General features: G+C 26.2%; 1 protein-coding gene across 1 annotated transcript in view; it reads left to right on the forward strand.

Moving 5' to 3' along the window:
• Window positions 1-7,376: 7,376 nt before the first annotated feature.
• The window catches only part of LOC132920260 (protein Skeletor, isoforms B/C), a 32,306-nt gene continuing 16,956 nt past the window's right edge, over window positions 7,377-22,726 (forward strand). The window contains exons 1-2 of the mRNA XM_060982506.1: window positions 7,377-7,762; window positions 21,883-22,023. Coding sequence (XP_060838489.1) covers window positions 7,651-7,762; window positions 21,883-22,023 — 253 coding nt within the window. The 5' untranslated portion in view covers window positions 7,377-7,650. The remainder of the gene's footprint in view (window positions 7,763-21,882; window positions 22,024-22,726) is intronic.

The following is a 22,726-nucleotide window of genomic DNA, read 5'->3' on the forward strand; positions in this document are numbered from 1 at the left end:
TATAAAGTATATTATTATAATATACAATAATATAATCTATCAAAACGACGCAAACTGTTCATGCCAGACCATGGTGTGTCGGTCAGCTGAATTATTAAAAACAAAATTTTTGAAGTCGTTAAACCTTGGTATCACCTCTGCTTTTGTTCAAATATATATACTCATTGTTCTCGTATTAAGTGGTTATTACTTAATATATTATCATAACCATTTGTAGTCATTGAAATATGCTGGACATCGTGTAAATAAATTCCAACACCACCCTATTTCTAGTCATAAGGACTAATGTATACCACTCGTACCATAAATTTGAAATGGGTTTTTAGAACTGCCTCCTGTCCTATATACTGTGGTTAAGTCGTAAGTTATGTAGTTTGAGTGAAGTTAAAAAAAAAAACTATTCGTAGCGATTTTATATTCTTACAGCGTAAACGTAATAATATAAAATATTTTACTTGTATAATACTATTATTACAAATTATGGTCCACTTCGTATAATATGAATACTGTATACAATAATAATTAATTGTCTGACGTATAGAATTATGAATAGTTTTGAATGCAATCATCAATGATCAGAAGAGAATAAAGGATTTTTCTTTGTTTAACTGTATATTTTATACACGATTGAACGAACATTAAGGAATATACAATAATATATCGTAACAATTTGGATATTATATCTCACTGTCTTGTTACAATTGTAACATGTACATTGTAAATTGTCCACATAAGTATACATCATATTAATTATATTAATTAAATTTCATTACCGGTAAAGTGTGTGTCTATGTACGAACAATGTATTGCTTACTAATACTATTTTATGAATTATGACTTTCGGATGATTATGTCAATGATTATTACGAGAACGTGATACCCGTTATTTGTGGTATCCGCCAATCGTTAACTATACCTACGCATAATTTAGTAAATGTACATTGTTTTTAATCGAATAGAACTAAACAATATTTCAAAAATAATGGATAGAGTAATAAATAATAATTGTAAAATCTACATCATCAAAATATTCAAAATCATTGATAAAAATAAAAAATGGTGAAAAATATATCGGACATCCTATGTTATTTTCAGATTAAATATTAGTTTGATGATTTTTTGAATGGTATTTAGGAAACATTTAAAACTGAAGTTTTATGAAATACAACTTTGAGAAGAGTTTAAAAAAAATAAACAGTTTATATGATAAAAATAAAAATATGATAAATGAATAATACTTATGATAAACATAATACGTAAAAATAAATAGGTATATATATTTATATATTTTCATATGCACATCTTTATCACTTTCATTAAAATAATATGTTTATAAATCATATTATACCTAACTCGTAATTGCATATATTTATATATATTTTATTTGTCTGTACTTGATTATAATGTCTGCACATCTAAATCAATTGATAATAAATTAATAATTAATAATATTTTACTATTTTTGGAAACCTTTTATGTTATAAAAATAAATAATAATTTCGATAATATAAAGTTGAAGCTAATTGAAAACTAAATTATTTTATCACATCATTTAAACTTTTTTTTTAATACCAGTGTAAATAACATTATATTCAAAACAAAAAAAAAGAGTTTGATCCTTCTTGGTTATGTTGGCCAACCAACTTTATGGATCTACCCTTATAGTCAATATTAGTACTATCCATACACTAACTATACAACGAATATACTTCATTTAAAATAAAATGTATGTAATATACTAATATGTATAAAAAATACAATATAATCATATTTAATTAAATCCAAGTAAAATCTATTCAGTTAATATATGTGAACATTGGATGCTAAATATTAACCTTCATAATAATAAAAAATAAATTACTATAGAAAAATTTCTTTTTATATTATTATTATTAAAAATTATTCAAATCACTGTCTAATAATGTGAACAAAGTGACAAACTTATAACATCATCAGTCATTGCCAAAACAATACGTACTTATTATGTCATTATTTTCATCACCCAAACTAAAATCTTAACTATAATCATTGTTCTTTCATATCCATCACTATAACCTAACCTAAGAATGAATAATTAATATTATAACAAAAACTTTTTGTTAACAATTTTATTTTTCATTTAAATTTATTGTAGGTAGATTATAAACTATACAGCATATCTGTAGATCTAACATCGAGTGTATAACAAATCAAAAAATAAAAATAAACAAATCATGTAGTTTATTATATACATTAAAAAAAAATTACTTTACTTAAATATATCTAAATAATCAAAACAATATGGTAAAAATATATGTATAACATGTTTAAACCTTATATTTGTAGTATTCTGTTTACATTTTTTTATTGACTTTCATCATGATTTTTGTTAATACCACGACACTGGTGTTTAACTTCTAATGTAATACATTTGATAAAACTAACTTTTGTTTTTGACCAATTATTTAGTATATATCTATGTTAAATTTACTCATTATTGTTTATGCTTTATAGGTACCTAAATATTCTATTAAGGCCAAACAGTTAATAGATAATGGTAAAAAAATTTACATTGTTCACAATATCAAAAAAAAAAAAGGATTTTTTTCCTTTCTTTTAATCTAAGTATAAGATATTAGTACATTGTGCATTACTATAAATTAATGTGTACCTATTCAATATTTATTTGAATCCAACAATATTAATTTTGAAATAATTTATAATCGGGTATAAATAAATTATTTTAGTCTTGTAGTTTGTATAGTCGTATATTTAAATTATGCATATAATATGTTATAATATAAATCTATATAACATGTATAGACATATAGTATGAATATTAGGCACCTAATAGGTTAACAATATCATTCTAAAAATATTTTATGATATATTTTATCATTTATCAATTTCCCACGAAAGTTATTTTTAGAATCTGGAAAAACAAACAAAAATTTAAAGGAAAAGCCGGAAATTTTACGAAAATCCAATGTTTGACAAAATTGATGTTTCTTTTTATGTAACTCGAAAACGAATAACTGTAGAAACAAGACATTTTTACCAAATGTTTAAATAATCTTTTAAATTTAGAATAAAATTGTTTAGCTTTTTATAGGCATAAGAAATTTTCAATTTTATTTTCATTAAATGTTGATAAAGAATTATTTTCCGGGTGAAAAGTCATTCTTATATTTGTATAAAAATATTAAAAATACATAGGCACAATTTTTTTGTATTCATTTGAAGTTCCAATGTGGACGAAATTATACTTAGTTAAACGATAAATATGTTAATTATTTTGTTATAATTTAGCTAGTTTTCACATTTAACTCTAAAATTCAACAATCCTTTAAAACATCTGTTCTAGTATAGCTTACTTTAAATTATATTATGTACATATAGTTATTTATTATTTGTTTTTGATATAGGTATTAATTATTAAGTACTCATCTTTAGTGTATAAAATTTAATATTTTAATGTTTTATGTTAATGATGCAATAAATATACTAAAATGATAAGAACTACTTACTCATTAAATGTTTTCAATATTTACGAGGTAAGATTCTGACTTAATTATTTAAGAACTAAAATTCTATAATAACTTCAACAGTTCAACACTGTTTCTCAACTAAAACAGATAAGTAAAATAAAATACTTTCAATCGTAATAAATGAATCATTGTACAAGACAAAATAACATAAATAGTTTATACGTAAAGGCAAGTACATAAATGTCATAAATGCTTGTTAAATTATTCTTTATATATATTTTGAATCATTCTCTTATAAAGCGTATTTAAATAAATTTGTCAATATTTTGTTGTAAAATAGAAAACTATCAAATATTAGCTAGTAAAAAAAAAAAAAAAAATGTTATGGAACGAAAACAAAACTAGTTTTACAATATTAATAATGTTATCAGGGAATTTTTGATCACTTTTAGATATTTAAAAAATAATACTGTTACTTATACTGCAGCAGTAACCTGAATTAGTTGAATTGACGATATTTATCAAGACTCGGGCATGTGGTTTACAGAATACTATAGCTATATTATTTAATTATTTGTGACATTTCAATTTGGTCTTCATGACTTTAATCACACCTAACATAATTTATATATAATTTTAAATAATAATATCTTTAAATATTTGATAATAATATAATATATTATTTAATATTTTTACAATTTATTTATTTCTTTTATTGTATTGTTAACTATTTTAACTAATTTACTTATCGAGAACAATTTTACATATTAAATGTATTTTTAATTTAAAGTTTTATTATAATCACATTTTAGCATATATGTAGATTATTAATGCATTTTAGAAACTTCAAATAATAATTCTATATAACATATATTATAAATCGGTTATAAAGCAATAATGGACAATGGTTTAAATAATAATATTTATAGGTATACGTTTTAAAATAACATCGATTTCGACACGAAAATTTCTCAGGAGAAAATGTATCTAATGCAATAGTTCTTCCACGATTGATGGTTTGCAGGAAAAAATATTCACCGGTTGACTTTTCGTAATCAAAGAATGATACGCTTTGTATCCGCAAGCGAAGGCAAACTAAGATTATCTCACAGACATCTTTACGCATTAAGATTAGTAAATACATCTATGAATTATCTTTGTTCGTGATCGTCTGGAAGAACCGTGCGATTTCAACGTGATACGTCATGTACAGTCGTACACGTATTATATTATCCATCCATTTCAAATTATTCACGTTTATAATACAGCTGAATATAACATTACGGAACACTTAAATCGATCGGTAACAAATGAATAACTCGCAGGTCACGTGTTCGAAAACCAAGTATTCGGATGCAATGCGATTATGTGAACGAATAATATGTATATGTGTTTTCGAAAGGTTGTCAGTTTGAAAAATGGTAATTGACAATTATAATGCGGCAACGGATAAGATAATTTCGTGCCAGATAAATCGAGTAATTGTGATTACGTACATTGAATTATTATCTTCAGTACCGTTTTGAAAAGTGTAACGTCTTAAAGTATCGATGTGACGTCGAAATGTTGTGATCTCATAATCTCTTCTTAACAATAATATTATTCTATAATACACCCATTTAAAAGGTGATGTTACATATTAAAATACCTTCAAAGTCATTATAAGATGAAGCAAAAACAAATATGAGCAGTCATATCAAAAATATAATCCAATTAAGAGTCATATATGGTACAATATAATTATTTATGTAATATTTCTATTTCACGAAAAAAATTATTTCATGAAGTGGTATTGACTTATTCAGTTACTTGTCTAAGGGGTTTAGTCCCACTCCACAAACATACACACGCACACACACTGACACACTTGCAATACCACTATCAATTTTATATTCTAACCTTAGGGAAGTTAATAGTATTATCTTGTATCTTCGCCATGATCAAAATTAAAATCTTGGTTTAAAAAAATTAACACGCTTTAGGTAGTGAACCGTTAACACTGCATTGCGACTGTGTCTGTCTGCATAACATAACACATAAGAAAATTGTCAAAGTCTAAACGTAATCGTTTATACTGAATCTCGATAATAATATCATAATTAATAATAATTATTAACCAATAATTTCGCATTTAAAAATTTTAGATATCACAAGAAATTGTAACGCAATTCAGACGTGCACAAGACAAACCTGGGACGCAATTATTAATATTATACCTTTTTATACCGTTTTACACAAAACGCAATTCGTAAGCAGCGTTGTAGAAATGGTCTTTCTCAGGACTTTTTTTGTTTAGAATGTTGTTATGTATAATCGAACACCCTGTTACTAACACTGTATACAGTCCACTACAAACTTAAATCGTGGTTGATACTTGAATATTGTAAAACAGCTGTTGCCACGTATTTTTAGTTTTTACTGCTTACTATTTTTCGGCAGCCAGTGATCATGACACATTATGAAATTAAGGGTCGTCACGTCTTGCGTATATTATATATGTGTTGACAAGACGTCGCATACAATTTAAATTTATTTAAACTTAGCCATAACGATTAACTGTAGATGGTTATCTCGGCGTTGGTGAATTGCGACCCCCAGGTTTATGAAAGGTACATACGAGTGGCAGCCACACTATAATTATTACTATATATTTATTATTAAATATACCTATAGTGTACATACATCACAATGTTTATATCGAAATAAGTATTTAAAGTAATTTACTAAATTAATTGTTAATATAACGTATTTTCCAAATATTCAATAAAGAATTAAATCAAATTAACCAACTTTGTTAGACATCAAATCAATAATAATAATAATTAGGGCTGGGATTTTAATGCCCTAAAAAACCCCGAAAAATGCCCTAAAAAAATGACAAAACTCGTACTGAACGTCGTACGATAATATCATCGGACGTCGATTTTACCGATTTAAGATTATTTAACAGGATATGCGGGTAGAGGTTACTCAAACCTTGTCCGATAATATAATACGAATTACGAGTACCTACTTATAAGTTATAATCTGTTATATTTATTTATAATAGATTATTCAAAAAAACAATATGTACCTATTATTTGATTCATTTCAAGTTAATACATCTCTTGAGATACATTATTATATGTTTTCAATTATTTCCGAGTTCTAAATAACATAATAGTTTCTTGCGGAAAAAAACCATAACTTCGGTACTAAGAACAATAATAATATATATTAATCCAACATTATTACGTGAACGGGTGATGTCAAACCAAAGTAGTACACACATTACTTTCAATACGACATTATAATATTAAACAATAGCGATAGTCGATTAGCGGTATCATAAAAATAATAATATTATTAGTCTTCTCTATTGATACTACAATATGATGAAGAATAATGTCAATGGTAGCAGTGACGTCATATCAAGACTGTTTTTTTTTTAGTCGATCGCCCCAAAAAAAACTAGGTAAGATAATACTTTTGTTAGGGTGTAAAAATATATTTATATGATAATATTTATATTAATATTAATTTAATATTTCAGTGGGATAATCATTATAAAACAGGTACATTTCACTGAGATACCATAAAAATCAGCACATTACATATAGGTAACAAAATGTATTCTATATTGTTGTACGCAATAGAAAAAACTGGAAAGATAATATTATATTGAACGCATAACGCATAAGGTATTTAATATTGGAAGTTATAAGTTAAGTATAATAAACTTACATTAATGTTGATTAATATTGTAAAATAATATTAAAAATATATTAAAACAAAAAAAAAAAAAAAACATTAACAGGCAGGTTATAATGTTATGTGTGAGCGGGTGGGTAGCTTCGATATTTGCCCTTATGGATACATAAATATTAAATATTCATGATGCCAATCACTCGGTGGTAGGTATTATTCCGACGCAACAATCCACGGGCCACGACATAAAAATATATACCAACGCTCCTCGACTGCTGCTGCTGCAAACATCGCTGCCATCGTCGTCTTTGGTGGGGAAACTCGAAGACGGCACGACAACCGGGCACGCCGGTCGTCCAATGGGGCCGTCGACGTCGCGTCTTTTCCACAACCACCGCGGCTGGCTGGCTCCCGAGACGACGGCGTGACTTCGAGTTCTGGTGCTCACTCGTGTCGCACACGTTCACCTGTTAAAACGCGCGCGCAAAGCAGCACGATGCGTTGCTCCGACGTAGTGTCTACCGTGGGCCGTCATCGCCATCATCGTAACCATCATAATCATCATCTAGGGCTGCAGATGCTCGCCGCATTGCTCTGTCTGACGTCCGGTAAGTCTCGTTTTCCGAAGTTATTCGACCTCACACACCTTATATTATTTTGTTAGTTTAGTTATAATAATATTATACATGATAACAATATAACTTCGTGATATTTATAGTAATATATACTTATATTTATATATACGAGTATATAATTGAATAATGTCTTTGCCACTATTATATTAGACGTGTCCTGATCGATGAATCTCTGTTCGATATATTACTATTAATTATCATTATTTGACACGAGTTCCTTCAAACTTAATATATTAGGTATAAAATATAAATAACATACATATTATTGATTTTAAAGGTGTAAATGCGTAAATAATAATTTCTTTAAAATCCGACAGGAGTTTTTTTTTCAAATAAACGTATTATATTTTCAACACAATAGTTGTAAAGTATTAAAAAGGTTTCTTTTGAAAAGAAAATTACTTAAATTTATAAAATTAATAAACACGTTAAAGAAATTTACAAAAAAAGGCACGTTTAAGTTGTGACACTTTTATCAAAAAGTGTTTTCTTTTTTTCCCCTTCTATTATAATATAAATATAAGTATATAACTATTTTTAATCATGGTACAAGGCATTTAATATATTTTTATACTTTAAATCATAATTTTTGATAAATATTTTGCACACTTAGTCTTTATAAACGTATCAACTGTTAAAAACCATTTATCAACCTGCATCAGATATTAATATTACATTTTTATAAATTGTTTTTTTTAATATTTGATTTGACAATATAATACCATTATAATATACATCACATGACTCAAACGCATTCTCAGAAACAAAGTTTAATCTATTACATAAAATATTTGTTTTTCTTTTAATTTGAACGTCTTATATTTTGTTCGTAAATAGTTAATTATATTGGTAAACACATAAATCAGGAAATTTTAGAAAATTGTATGCTGCCTATCATATGAAAATTATACGTTGGATAGGTGTCTTTTAACATATTATTCACTTATTGTGTTATGCCAACACATTGTCCACCAATCTATTCCTGTCTATTATAATATATACGAAATAACTATGGTAAAGAAAAATATAACAATGGCGACGACACGGATTTACCGGTATAAAGTCACGCGCGTGTTCAGCTCAGGCAAATGATTTTTTTTCTTTTTTATTTGTTTAGTTTTTATTTTCTTGGATGGTTTTCACCTCTTCATTGAAATTCAGCATCCGGATAGAGACAAAACCCCATGGTTTCCCCATTCGTTCGGCCTAATTATTATTATAGTTTATACGAGAAAACCACAACCGTGTTTAGAGCATTTAGGTATAACTAAACAAGATTCTATGAACTAACAATATTCTCTACAACAAGAAAAACTAATTCAGAGGGTTGGACCAATAACCGACATTTTTATACCGATTAACATACTAAACAATATTGATTAAACCAATTCAAGTTAATACTGATTTTACGGTGTCACTCGTTTTAAATAATTATATGACGATATGAAAAAATACAATTTAAAAATATAATAATAATATATAAGACGATAGATATATAAAAACTAAAAAGTATTATTAAAATATCTATAAACAATTAATAATTTCATACATATATTTAGTCAATCAGCCACTCCCATCATACTAATCAATTCCACTGTTCTGATAAAGTACACAACTATATGAGTGCTGGCAAAACTGCATTTTAAAATAACTGATCGTTGTTGACCCTTTATGCCTATAGGGACATGTCTTATTTGATGATTATTAACGGTCCCATTGTTCCTGACGCTGAAATCGCATATTTGTTTTTATTTTTGTTAACATCACGGAGGTCATTGTGACTATTATTGCTCAAGTTAGTTGGCAATAAAATATGATTTTACTTTTCCACATTTGCTGCCTTTCACCATAACTACCATCGTCAGCTCTACCATACTCTAATTCTAATCAAAGAGTAATCACCGACATATACCACGCCGGGGCGGTGACACTCCCTCATACTACAGCCACGTTTAACTTGATTAAACAGATCAAATTATACATGTGTGTATAATATGTATTTATTATACATAATATAGTGTATGGGCAATAGGTATATATATTATATTATATACTCAGAAACTTGTCGATCCACTTTGTAAAATATAAGGTATGGACACGAAGTCGAATTCATTGTGAAAATTACCACATTATAAAATATACATTTAAAACTCCTACATATATAAATGAGTATAATAATGTTTTGGTGAATTAGTCAGGCGTTAAACAACACTATAGCCGATAATTAAAATGGCTATCATGGGACAAGAGAATGACATACGATTGAAGAAAATATAGCAACAGAAGACTCAGACCAGTCGTTAGTGCATTCATTTGTATACTCAGAAGTGGCACTAACGGTATCTCTCTCGGGTGGCTAGAAAATAAATTATCATAAATACGCTTTTAGGATAATTTTTTATTAAACAGTAGTAAAACCATAGTGGGTCCAGTTACATAAACTTAACAAGAAAAATCTACTATATTATATATATATATATATATATATATATATATATATATACACCATATGTCATGTACTAAACATAAACACAAATAGAATACGATTTCTATAGATGAGAAATTTCACTAAAGTAAATTACGAAATATAATATACTGCATAATATCGTGTATGAAACTATATCACAATAATAAATTAATAACTATTCACATAAATCACAAACTGTAATGATATTAATTTCAAAAGCTACGAATAATGAGGAGTATATTATGTGCTCGATATGGCTATAATACACTATCATATTGACAAATTAAGACGATACGAACTCGAGCGACGCCTAAGATGATTGGGGAGGAGTTGAGATTTCGAGAGACAGCAAGTTATACCAGTGTAACTAATTGCCTTGGTGCGTTTGTCGCCACTGCATTGCATTCACGGTATAATTAAATAGAAGATCGCTGCAACGCTAGTGAAAACTATATAACTTAATACGCATATACCTACCACTGTGAGCCTGCACCATCAGAGGTTTCATTTTGTGTTCGAAAACTTTATGTAGGTACTGAACCTCGTATATCGTGTTGCTTCTATTCACTACCACTACATCCTCCTACAACATGCATAATATATACACTATGTATATACGAGTAATTCTCACAGCTAAGTTGGATCTTTATGAGACCTTTGATGTGGCCAAAAATACTTGACCATAGTTTCAAATTCACTTGGAAAACTATAAGTTGGCCATTGTCCGGTGTGTGTATTTACACCGTGAATTGTTTGAAATACACGAAAAAATCATTACATCAATATATTTATTTCGTGTATGAAATCGTTTAAATGTAATTTTTATAACAACATATACTAGGGATACCGTTATATAAAATTTAATATAATATAATATAATATAGACCTTATAATTTTAATAACCACGTGTATCAACTTAGTTGTATTTAATGGAATATGTTTCTTATTTTTCTCGTTTTTATATTTATAAATATTTGGATTTATATTGTAATTATAGGTTTTAAATATTATTTCATTGGATTACAAAATTACATAATTTTAAAGTCTTATACATATAATTATTATTATTGAAGCCAAATAATAGTGGTCTAAATATTTTATTATTATAACTGCTAAAATGTATTGCGCTTAAATATTTTCATAATGAATAATAACGAAGTGTTTAGACAAAACAAGAGTACAGCATAATTATCCTAAAATATTCTAAATAATAAATAATAATAGATGAATAATATTATATTTTTACTTTAATTATAATCATCAAAGTAATTTAAAAGTAAAATGTTTAATTTCACGTAAATTATACATTTAGGTCATTGATAAACTAGGAAAAAACCAGAATAGGTACCAAAATATATTTTATATTATACTCGTATAATTAAATATTTCTAAATAATACATAAACCTCAATACTTAGTTCTTCATTGTCAAGTAAATAATTTAAAGTGACACTTTCACAAAAAAAACGTAAAATGGATGCAAATTTACTTGTTAAAAGTTTTATTTTGCATACAGAAATTAATTTCCATAAATTTAATAAACAAATTTTTTGGGGTAAACTTGAAAAAAATGAGTTTTCACTAAATCGTTTGGTATGAAGACATTCACATTTAAAAGTATATACTATCAAGAGTAACTATGCATATTAATAATTATATATATATATATATGTATATGAAAATAATTAGTGAAATTTAAATTAAAAAATTGTATTAATCAGGTAGGTATTTTATAAAAAAAAATACCTAGTTCATAATGCCAAAATGTTGTATTCTTATTTTCAACTGAGATGATATTGTACCACAACGGATACATAAAAGTTTAAAAATACAATACACAATTTTCAATTTAACTATCGATTGAAATAACATATTTTTAATAAATAATAAAAAAACATAAAAAATTAAAGACTTATTATTTTATATTATTATTCGTGAGGTACTAGTTGTATTTTTTCATAGATTTCGAGAAATAAGTAATATTTTCAAAAATTCAGTAATTTATTATTTTTAAACTATACATATTTATTTATTGATATTAATCTGAATTTTTATTTTTTATTTAATAACCATACAGAATTAATTAACCTAGAATACTTGCACTATTTTATAAGCTGAATACAATTTAATATTACTATAGTAGTAAAAATCAATCTAGTATACTTCTTAACCATCTTTACCATGTGCAAATGAAAATATACTTAGGCCATTTCTTTAATACACTATTTTGTTTACTTTATATAGTTGTACACATTAGTATGTTTTTAAAATTATATTTAATTTAAATTCTACTTCTTTTTATAATTAGACCTAGCAATTTACATAACAATAAAATAAACTAATGATACATATGTAAATTAGATAGTAATTTAAATTTTTTTTAACCATAATAATAAAACATGAAATATACCTAAAAGAATTTTTGTAAATAAAATGATTACAAAAGAGTTTTTAGTTTTTAAATTTTCGCAAAATTAAGATAATGGTATTATTTATTATGTTTAAAGAAAAAGTAATATTTTATACTTTTATCAAACCTATTATTTTGATTATAAATGCTTATTAAATAACTGTAATATTTTGACCTATTCTTTATTTAATTAAAAATACTTCAAAGTTTTTAAAAATATACTTTAGAAAAATATAATTTACTATGTATTTATTATTATGTGGTATTAATTAATCAAATGCAATAATTAGATAATTAAACATACCTACTTATATATTATACTTATACTTATATGATTATTAAAAAAGTATGACTTTAGAATTAATAATAGAACTTAAATAAATTTAAATCGTGGTGGATTTGTTTTTAAATTTTTTTAAATAATTTGAAAAATTAAATGCTTACTATACTATAAAGAAAATTTTATTTTAACAAATAATGGGTTAAACTATGCAATTTTATTACCATAGTCTGCAGAGTACAGGTACAAACTATAATATGAACATTTCTAAAATAATATAATAACCACACTTAAGCATCACAGTACGTATATAATGTAATTATCGAGTAATAAGATTAAAGGATATTACAGAACCTAGTACCTACGTACAAGAAGCTTATAACAAAATCAATATAATGATATTATGTGCGTTCCGACTTTTCGAATAAAATGCTGGCCAATTTTCGTGGTACCAACCTATAATATAATATAAATACGTGGATAAATGTACACACGAGTATAATAGGTACATACATAATATAAAATTTAATAGTTATCTTGTACATATAAAGATATAAATAAATATAAAATATGATTTGGGGGACTAATAAAAAACAAAGGAGGGTAAAATAAATATTATATATAATATATAAATAAAACTGCTACTGTCGCCGCCGGATAGACTGATGGAAAATATACATTCGAACGAGGAGAAATTGGCAATGATGATGAATACGTATATACGTGTATGTATACATCATATATGTATGTATGTATGTATATTATATGCACACATACACACACATTCACTATATTTTATGCGTTATTTTTTTTTTTTTAATTTTTTTTTTCTGTGGCTCATGCCGCCAACTCTGGACGATTTTCCAGAAGCATTCACGCGCAAATTGCGGCTTGGCTGATGATTTATCAGTCGGCCCAGTTATTAATTACTATCGGACACTACGGCACTGAACCGCTTTTGACCGCAACACGACCCGTCTTGCCGAAACCAAAATAAATTAGTCAAACCGAGAGCAATCCAAACACCTCGCGCCAATGCCGCGGTCACTGGATAACGGAGGCAAGCGCATATTACGCGAAATTTATAACAGTTACATGCTTTAGGAACACGAACGTGTATTACAATATAATATTATTATACTATGTGTGCGGACGTATAGTAGTAATAATAATAATAATAATAATAATAATACGGAAAACATAAATATTTAGTTTAATGAAAGAGAGGGAGATTGAAGAGAACACTGTAACGACGACATTAGTACGCGAGACGGTAGCACTTAATGGCCTAAATGGATTTAAGACCGTATTAAATGTTATTGCCTCGGTTGTGCTGTTATCCCAGATCGTAATCGCCCACCGTCGATGATTTAGGCGAATACATTTTTGGTACGGATTTGATCATTAGAAATTACACTAAGTTCTATTACAATTATTATTAATTGGGCAGAAATAATAATTTTAGTATGAAAATTTACGATTTATTTTCTGACTTTAGTATTTTATACCTTACGAAGAGAAATATCTGTTTTTCAACATCTCTCAATATCGGACATTATTTTACTTCATTGCCGATTTTATTTATTGATTAATTTTAATGCACATTTAGATATAGTACTGAATAATGTTTACATATAATATAAAACAATAATATATAAGTTCAATAATAATATAGTCATTGGCGAGTTTGATCAAACATCTTAAGACTATGAAAATAATAAGATTTGTTTAAAATAACTACCAAATACTACGATAACTTTCCAACTGTCGAAAATAATAATTTTCTAACGTAGTCTAAATCCGGTTTACAAATTTATTTAGTGTTTCACGATGATTATCAATAACACAATTTACTTTTAAAAAAAAATAGACCATACTAATTCACACTGATTTTATGCATACATAATAATATCATAATATACTGAACACTGTAAAATTAAATAATCAATAGTCAATATAAAATTATTCACAATAACGGGATGATATAAGTTTGTTAGAAATGCATGATTTTTTTTTTAATTCCAATATGAAAAATGTAATTACGTTAAAAATTGTATGATATTATTATAATTATCGGATCTATTATTTCTATTAAAATCTGTTTATATCCATTCGCAGTATAAATATAAACTTTTAACTAACTTGACAAGCTTTGCTAATGTTTAGTTTATAAACGTTGAAGATAAAATTCTGGTATTATTTTACGTTTGGTTAGCCGAAATAATCCAATGTATACACAATATTATGAACAGATCCATTATGGTTAAAAATAAAGGTAGGGTTATTTAGCGTAATCCCAAAAGTCTATAACATTATTATTTATAATAAATATAAGAAAAAAACATCCACAAAGGAAACTTTGATGATTCAAATCAAGTAACTATAATACAAATAGTGGCTATAATAATATTATATGGCAATAAACTGACAGTTTTGTTGTCACAGTAATATCTTTACACATTTTAAAGTAATTTAATAGCTAGTGATAGTTATAAATCTAATTATATGTATATTTTCTACTCAATTACAATTATGTTTATTAATTAAATTAAAAAACAATGGAGTGAATATTTTATCTTATTTTTTTGTATAGTTCAACTTGATAACATTTTTAGTTAGATATTTTAAAATAACTATTCATATTATGTGAAATTTCTTATACTTGATTCCATATAAGTAGCCAAAAAATTTAAAAAAAAAATGAATATAAATAATAATTTTAATTTTTTTAAAGTTTTAAGAGGTTATAGTTAAAAAGGTCTACTGAATATAATATATAACAAGAAACATTGTAAAGCTTATAATTTTCAATCACGTTCAAATTACTTAACAGCTTACAAAAAGAAAATAATTATTTTAAAAGGCCTAAAATATTTTTATTCAAATAATATTAATTCAATAGTAATAGTAATAAATATAGTGGAGTAACATCAGGTAAAATTGTATTATCATAAATAGGAACCTACCACAGTAGCTACACACACTAGCACAGTAGTTAGCTCATTGGCATTTCAAAATGATATATTTCTTATTATGTTTAATCAACTATTGTACGATTGTTAATGCTCATGATTAATTAAATAATGAAATTCGTTTTTTAAATTAAATCCTATTTTTAATTTTAAATTACTCGACAGTGATTTTATTTTCGATGTACATAAATTCAATTAATTAAATAATTACTAAAAGAACTTTCGTAATTTTTAAATGTGTTTTACATATTAAATACTATACAATAATAATTGCATATTATAGGTATCATATTTTAATTGTTGTACATACAATAAATAGTAAATACTAATAAAAACAAGTTAACAGTACCACATTTTAAATATATGTTATTAAATATTTAAATACCATGATTGAACTCTATCAAACCATTTTAATATTTTAAATCTGTAGGATTGTAAAATCATAAACATAATCAACATTAATTTTACTATGTGTGTAATTTTATTTTTTATATCTACTACAAAATTCCATTTTTTCAAACTTGTTTACGTTACACTTACTTATTCTCTTTACTATTGTTATTATTATTACCTATAATACTACTCTGTAATAAATAATAATTATCGAGATATAAGTATAGTTATAGTTATATATATATATTAAAAATAAATGATTTTGATTAAACTATATATTGTTCTCTAAATATCTGTATCTCTAGCTAAAATTACATTTATAACTATACATTTAGGTAGACAATAAAAATATTAAACCATTTTTTTTTATGTAATGCTTAATCAATGATAGAACTAAAACATGTTGTTACATTAATAATAAAATAACTAATAAGTTGAAATAAACTGTAGACGACATATTATATGACAAATGTGTTCGAAAAATGAAATGGGTTCGAACTTTTAGCGAATTGATCAATTGCACGTGATTGAAACGAAGGAATGCGTCCTTTTTTTATATGATTTACGTTTCAACAGTCTTATGAACTCTACCAAACACATATAAAGTCACGCGACAAAATTATCTTTCGATCATAAATGAAATTTTGTATTTCGAGAAGAGCTAACATCAATAATCAACACTTCTTATTCATAATGACAGTGGTGACTCTTATTATGATGTCGTTTCACAATCACTTAAAATAATCCACATAATTTATAAATGTTTTTTTGAAATTTATTATTTATAAAACAGATAGTTAGTACCTTACTTATGAGTTGGTTGATATTTGATAAAAAATTAATTTTTTAAACCAAAATTATAAAATAAATTGACAAAAAAATAATTGCTTTTATAATTGTATGCTTTAATTTTTTTTTAATAATAAATTAGAAAGAAAACACTGTCACACAAACACGTTAATCAGTTAGTTAGCTTATAAGTTTCAAATAACGTTGTCTGTGTAGACGTGTAGTACCATAGAATTATAGAAATAAACATAAGCTTATTGCAATTTTTGTGGGGTGATAATAATAATTTATTTTGTGAAAACGATTAACAGTTTTTTGCTTTTAATTTGATTGGTGAATATAATTATTGTCATCGGTTATTATTATAAATCAGCGATATAGAATTATGGAACAATCCATGATATAATTAACTACTTAGTACTTAATAAATATGTTATCAAAAAGTTTTTCCTCGTATTTTCTGCGTATCTGATAAAGATATCGACAAGTTTCTAATGAAACTTGACATGTGACGTGATCATTCAGCCGCTGAAGATTGCTTATTAGTTTCTGACACATAAAATTACTTAATCAAATTATTGTTAGGAATTAGGAGGGTTGATCTGATCTGAAACCTTCATTCAATACATGTAGTCATGTAGACTGTATAGAACTATAGACACATTTGTCGATGTCACAGTCGTGTACGCCTTTCATAATACAGGTTTGTCTGTAGTATACATATAATATAATTATAGCATACACACACACACGTTAATATGCGATAATGAAATCATTATCGGAAAGAAACGTTTTTTTCTCGCATTTAATCGCCCTCGCACTTTCGAAACTTATACGAGTGACTGCTGTCACCGGACTACATTATTACGATACTACATTTAATAACAAAAAAAAAACCGTTGTAAAATATCCCGTTCACCACCGTCGTCCTTGGCAGTCATATACCGAACGACGACAAAAATATTCACTGTATCCAACGTTTCTATTGGAAATAGAAAAACTTTCGTTATTCCAAATTGCGAAGCTATCAAAACACATATTGCAAAGGCCAACGTATTGAATTCGCTGCTAGAAAAACGGGAACAATATGTATTATATTACATGCGTGAATCGATCATCTAAAATGTGTTCAAAGTTTCAAACGACCTTCAACGAGAGAAGACTTCGTTTAAATATTTCTTTAACGCTAATAGTAAGTTTATATGTGCACACCGCACGTATAGTCCTGACCTAATATCGAGATAATACTGTTATAGTAATAATTTTAAATGGTTATCGAATATTTAATGCCGCGGCCGTAATTGTACCTTTGAGTTTTGGCCGAATCTATATTATTATTATATTATATAATCATTTATATCACAAAAACAAAAAACCTTTACTCAAAATCACAGTCTACAATAACAGATAGGTAGTGTCACACAATTATAAATAATCGCAATATTTTCCTCGCATGTTATTACGTAATTCATCAGTCAATAATCAATGCTCGTATAACAGAAAATATATTCGTAATTTATTTATCTACATTAACACTAATCTATATTTTTGAAAATAATTATAATATTTGTTTCTCTCCGACTTCTTTTTAAAAATTTGAAAAATTTTAACTTTTCAAACGGTTCCATAATGTATACATTCAGTTCTAATTCTCCAAAGAAACATTTTTCTAAAAATGTTGATTTATTTTAATGACTAAGTAGTAAATTGTATTAATTATTAATAAATAATTATATCAATTTAAAATTTATACTACATAATGAAAACATAGTTTTACTGCCGTTTGAAAATTTCATATTTTTTATAAACCGATGCCCGTTAAAGAATTATATGGATTCTGTGATCTAAATAGTCCTAATTGGGTTGGTTCTAAATTTAATAACAAAACTACATAATTATATAGTTATAGCGTAGGTACTTAGAGTAATTATACCATTTACTTACAATTTTATAATTTGTTATTGCATAAAATTAAATAATCTTTTCTTTTTCACTTCAAAAATTAAACTGTTCTATAAAAGTTGTTAATATGTTACATAAATAATTGATTAGATTGGATTATGCAATACGTGTAAATATAAACTATTATTTTCAACAATAATGTTTATATTACGTTATATATAAATAAATAACTATACAGTATACATACAGCAATGGAATTTCATGATTTACTAATTGCATTGTGAATGTTATGACCGAATAAATGCAATAACCATCACAATAAAAAATAATTTAAGTTCGATTTCGATTTTGAATTTCATGTGTGATATAATATTATAACGATGCCCAAGTTTGGGATCGTTCCGTTTCAGCTTTATCGATACAGCTTTTGTTCAAAATACATCGTGTGCATATGGGGTAGACACGACTTTGTCGTTTACTAAAAGTACCTATCCTTATTCGGGCGCCCGAGTCGACTTTCTACTGAAATTTCAAGCATCGTCTAAATGTAATGGAGAATATAATATAAAATCAAAGTCCTATTGTTATGATAATTTGTGCAATTCACTGTCGTTTAATGCTATTATTGTTGATGGTATAATAAAAATGAAACAAAATAATAACAATAACAATAAATAGATAAATAGAACAATGGGCAGTAAAGATAAACATAAAGTACGTAAAACTATTCATTTTTCAATATTATTCATGCAAACATATCTTGGACCTGGATCGATTTTCAATTAAAACGATTAAAATTCGTCTTACTTGTACATAAAAATGGCATCTTGATAGTTAAATGGAAAAAAAACTCTACGGTTAGGTACTTCTTTGGTAACTCTTATGATAGCGACCAATTCGATATATAAATAATCGGATTGAATACGATCAACCAAACGTAGGTATATACGATCCGCAAAAAAAAGTGTGAAGTTTCTTTAGAAATAAGGAGCTGCAGTATATATATATATATATATATAGCTGTGTATTGTGTGTAATAGAAAAGTCAATCGGGTACTTTACAGGTCAACAGATTTTCCTCTCTATTCTATATACTAGGTTGACATGATTAAAATTGCCGACGACTACAAAAGCGTTTCCGTACGAGGTGACACGTAAAAGTCCCAACGCAAATGCATCGTGAAGGAGACTTCCTCCCCTCCTGGCGCTCATCCCACAATACCTGGCAACCCTTTTTAGAGCACTCCGACTCGTTTATACCGTCCATCCACGCGCCTATATAATATTGTAATCTATGTGACAACAGCAAAGTAACTTATAAATGCATCCCTCTATTTTTTACCGCAATTCGTCGTCGTGGTTTCGTTGAAACCCGTTATATTACACTACTCACAATATGAGACTGGTAATTAAAATTTTCTTCCGCTCTAATTGAAAATGTGGGATATAATTGTTTATCGTGACTACCGACTGAACAAAGCGAAACACGTTCATCCACACTACATCGTGTTTATATGTACGTAAGTATATGTATGTGTACGACCTGTACATGAATAATGTACGATGATATACGTATGCAGGTTATTGGGCCATCTACGGTTTACGCGGATTATGATCTTGTAATAATTATCATTTTTTTTTTATGTGTGACCTGACCCGAAACAATAATATTATCTTGCAACCAGTTTCTTTCAATGGACCGTTTGCAATAATATGTTAACTATTCAGCAATAAAAATAAAAAAAAGTTCTGATACAATTAAATATGTTATAATACGATATGGCGTATTGATTTCGACAAGGGGTTTTATGATAACCAAGGTCCGAACAAACACGATTAATTTAGATAATATTATGAAATATGAATCGACTGTTCTCATAAAAAATTCGTTAAACAAATAAACATGCCTTACTTCATCATAGAAATAACTATAGTTATTTAAAATTATTTCGAAAATTAATACTACTTATAGTTATAAGTTTATATACGTATAGTGTATACTATATTTCCAAAATAATAAATCTCTAATATGATAAGTTATCTATATTGAAATAGTATGTTTTTATATACATATATATATAAATATCTGTTTAATGTGAAAATTTGTTTTTGGAAAACTTTCATTCTGTTATTCCGAAAAAGTAACAATGATTTATTTACTTGTACAATTGTATGTTAGTTTTTCATTTCTAATTAGCTTTCAACAATATGTATTTGTGTTCACGTATGATTCTAACGCAAAAGAAATAATTAATTCCGGCTGCAGAGTGTTATGTCTTATTAGGTATCCGAGTTACAAATTTAAATACCATAACATTTAAAGTAAATTTTTTATATTCCTAAGTTGAACATTATTGAAACTCACCTTTCTAAATTTTTACACTTTCACTTTAATTGTGAACCTTATGCAATTCAAACCTTGAACTATAATCATTGACAGATATTATAATGCCACGTGCACTATACGCTTGTACGGTCATTATGAATACAAACAATAATACAAATAACTATAACATTCGCAACAACTTAACGATATAAATATTAGTTTTATACAGAACTACACTTGTATTTTTATTTTTTAATTAATAAAAAAGTTAAGATTATAAGAACTCTATTGGCTATTAAAGATATTAAAGTTGTTTCAAGTAATTAAAAGTTATCAGGTAAAAATACAAAATATGAATGTGAAAAATTATAGTTCAAGTTATATGTAAATAATACAAGATTTCTTACTAAGTTTTATAAATTAGATTTATAATTTTAAAAACCCTAAATAATAATATGTTAATCTTATTTAAATTAGACGTATTTAACTTTTTTATTATCCTATTTAAAATACATTCGTTGGGTATAATATTGTATTTTTATATTTTTATTTCAGTTGTAACTAGCGCCGCAGAATATTACGGAAAATACTTGGGCCCTTTGAAGTCTTATCATCATGGTTTAGGTGGAGACGTATATGCTGTAGACGCTAGAACATTGCACATCAGAAATTTCGTTTACGACGGTGAAGGACCAGGTAATCATTACTTTATACTATTTAGAAGTGTATAGTTAACATAATTTCATAACCAAATCGGAAACAACTATAACGGAAAGCGTTAAAAATCAAATCAAGCTAATATATTAAAATAAATTTTTTTATACTCGTATGTATTAATAATAAAATCAAGTTTATATTAGTGCTCTACAATATTTACTTAATCTGGACAGATAATTTAACTTTAAAAAATATTAAAATGTATAAATAGATTTAACTTCTATTTTTGTATTCACAGAATATTATTCATACTTATATTTTTTTCAGGGGGCAGGATAATTTATTTATTTTATGATAATTTTAATCACATATAAACTATTTAACTGAAATAATTACGTATGTGTTGATTGAAATGCACAAGCTAATGCAATTTTAAGCTTTACATTTTGTAGTGGTGTCAATGATTGAACTTATTGTATAGTATCCAATTTTACATTACCTATTATTTATTCAACTAAAATACATTCATCAGCTAATAAATTTGAAAGACTGGCATCAACAGTATATCATCTATGTATTGATCAAACTGATGGGTAAAACAATAATTTATATTTTATTAAATTAGGTTAGGTTAGATTTGATACAAAATTACAAAATGTTTATATAATAAATAATGATTATTATTTATCTCAATAATATCACATTTTAAATTCTACACGATAATATTGTATGCGTATTTTCA

The sequence above is a fragment of the Rhopalosiphum padi genome, chromosome 2 (assembly GCF_020882245.1).
Source record: "Rhopalosiphum padi isolate XX-2018 chromosome 2, ASM2088224v1, whole genome shotgun sequence".
Taxonomy (NCBI): Eukaryota; Metazoa; Arthropoda; class Insecta; order Hemiptera; family Aphididae; genus Rhopalosiphum; species Rhopalosiphum padi.